General features: G+C 29.6%; 1 protein-coding gene across 1 annotated transcript; it reads right to left on the reverse strand.

Annotated features, from left to right (window-relative positions):
- Positions 1-365: 365 nt before the first annotated feature.
- Positions 366-1539, reverse strand: Tsp_13319 (hypothetical protein). The gene is made up of 3 exons (XM_003367475.1): positions 1510-1539; positions 775-872; positions 366-522 (listed from the first exon to the last, which is right to left on the reverse strand). Exons 1-3 carry the CDS (start codon positions 1537-1539, stop codon positions 366-368), a joined length of 285 nt encoding a protein of 94 aa, XP_003367523.1.
- Positions 1540-2466: the final 927 nt, after the last annotated feature.

The raw sequence follows: 2466 nt of genomic DNA on the forward strand, positions 1-2466 counted from the left end.
AGAATTTTTAACTATTTATAGCTTAGCTCCGTGGTGATGCTAATCTCTACTAGAATCTTAAAATCTACGTATTAAATAAATCAAAGAAAGATAAAAAAAAATAATTGTTTTATAATTATATATTTGTCTTTGCTCCACCGTTAAAAGCTTGCAAGCATTTCCATCACCAAAATAGTTATTAATGATTAGTTATGAAAAAGCAATGACATGGCAAACAAACATTTTCGGAACAAAACATAATCATCATGCAGTTCTATCGGTTATAAATTATTTGTTATGTAACCATTTTATATTGGTTTATGTAATCATACATATTCATACAAGTGATACATGAAATGCTAAATATAATAACAATATAGTATTGTTTACATATTTTCATCAGCAAATACGGATACGTACGTAGGGAATGATAACTGCTCGCTGCGTTTTGAAACATTCAAAGAACGTTTCTCGTAGACTATTTGAATATAACAAATGACCTTTTTTGAAACTGCAGTAGATGCACTTTTGCATATCTGACATCTGAAAAAATAAAAAAATACCTTTAATATGCTATCTTAAATTCATTGCGTTTTCTACTTAATTTCCATAAGACGTATTATTAGTAGCATTCATTTTTAACTGACATGAATAGTGAAGTTCTAGTCATCTCAAAATAATAAAACACCTATTCATCATCTAAGAACAGATACCAATTAGTTCCCATTCACCATATTTGTGAGGTCATGCAAATGGCAAGCATATATGCGCATCACATTATCAAATTTGCCTTACCTTTTAATCACTGATGATATTGGAGAGGGGAATTCCAGTTCAGCACATGTGTTACCATGTCGAATATCCAAATGACTGATGATGATGGAAGAATTGTTCTGAAAAGTAATACAATGTTAAGGAAATTATGCAAATAGATAACTACTTTGCCTCTAGTAGAACAACATAACTTCCCGTCAGTAATACAATAATAACACAGAGTGAATAACTTTATTTAATAATGAAACTTATTAGCACAATCTATATCAACGTTGATAGACAAGTGCCTTGTTACTACTGATAAGACGAGTTTTAAAGAAAAGTTACTCTCCTATGCTAGAGAAACAACGTTTATGTAGCTATTCGACCAAAACAATCTGCACTGAAACTAAAAAATATTGTAAATAATAATTTTCCATCTCATGTCGTCTTAGTAGGAAAAAAATTTCAATTTGAAATAGGCAGCAATCCCAACCTATTAAAACAACTTGTTACCTTAGATGTGAAATTTCAAAAAATTCTATACACTGAATCCATTTTCAACAGTTTTATAGTTAATCAAAAATATCATATTAGTAAAATAATTGCCTTTTGAACGCTGATATCAATCTTATTCTTGGGTTGTTTCAAAGTGTGATGAAACATTCTGAAGAAATAATAATGAAGTAGACTGAAAAAATATATCTGGTTTATGGATGCCAGTCCGGTGTTCCAGTGGAAAAACAAATCCTCAGCCAGTGCATACCACTAACTTACAGCTGCATAAACTGAAGCATCTACACACATATGATAAAAAGAGAGCAGTCAGGAGATTCATGCAAATAGAAAGCACAGAATGTCTTTCTCACTTATGAAAGCATAAATATTAACTGTAGGAGAGAACTGCAGTTCAGAGCGTACCATCATGACCATACACTCAATAACTGACTATGAAACTGAAAATTAGTAAAGCAGCAGTAAGGAAATTATGCCAAAAGCAAAATAGACTACCTTAAGTCAAATAACCTAATTTTGAATTTGTAATAGCGTACAAATTTCATCAATTCATTATTTCAATGAACACTTCATAATTACATTTCGTATAGGATTATGAAAATTATTATTAACGTGCAAATTTATTTATTTGACATCATCAATATAAAACATCCTTGTGCTCGTTTCAATGGATATACATCAATTTATATAATTACCAATGAAGATTAGCAACTAGTGTTAACTACATTTGTTTATTATTTTCCACTACATTTATATCATATATTTATTTAAACCATGCAGAATATCAGCTATTTCGCTTATAACAATAATTTCATCCTAACTAAACACAATTTACTTTTTATCTAATAAACCGTCGTTAAAACATTGCAATACTGACATGTTGCAAAATATAAAAGATATGACAGTACACCCAACTGAATCCTCTTGGTCTTCATATTCGCAAAAACTGAAGAAAATTTCTTACACATCTATATTCCACTGCCAATACATCAAGTAGAAAGAACAACTACCCTAATATACTTCTTACAGACAATTCGAATTTATTTATTTCACGAGTACAATTATATCTTACATGAATTATTGACATTTATTTATGCAGACTATTCATCCATATGATATAAATATTTTTTCAATTATTATTTTCACTTTCAGCAATGTACAATGTGAATAATGGGCAAAGTTCAAAAATGGGCCTTGCAAATCATTAAATTTCACATC

The sequence above is a fragment of the Trichinella spiralis genome (genome assembly GCF_000181795.1).
Source record: "Trichinella spiralis strain ISS 195 chromosome Unknown Scfld4214, whole genome shotgun sequence".
Classification (NCBI taxonomy): domain Eukaryota; kingdom Metazoa; phylum Nematoda; class Enoplea; order Trichinellida; family Trichinellidae; genus Trichinella; species Trichinella spiralis.

Excerpts from the sequence above, each read along its gene's own strand:
- Tsp_13319 (XM_003367475.1), bottom strand. The coding sequence starts at position 1,539 with ATGTGTGTAGATGCTTCAGTTTATGCAGCT. Across the intron at positions 873-1,509 it reads ATGCTTCAGTTTATGCAGCT|AACAATTCTTCCATCATCAT; the intron begins GTAAGTTAGTGG and ends ATTACTTTTCAG. Across the intron at positions 523-774 it reads ATATCATCAGTGATTAAAAG|ATGTCAGATATGCAAAAGTG; the intron begins GTAAGGCAAATT and ends TTATTTTTTCAG.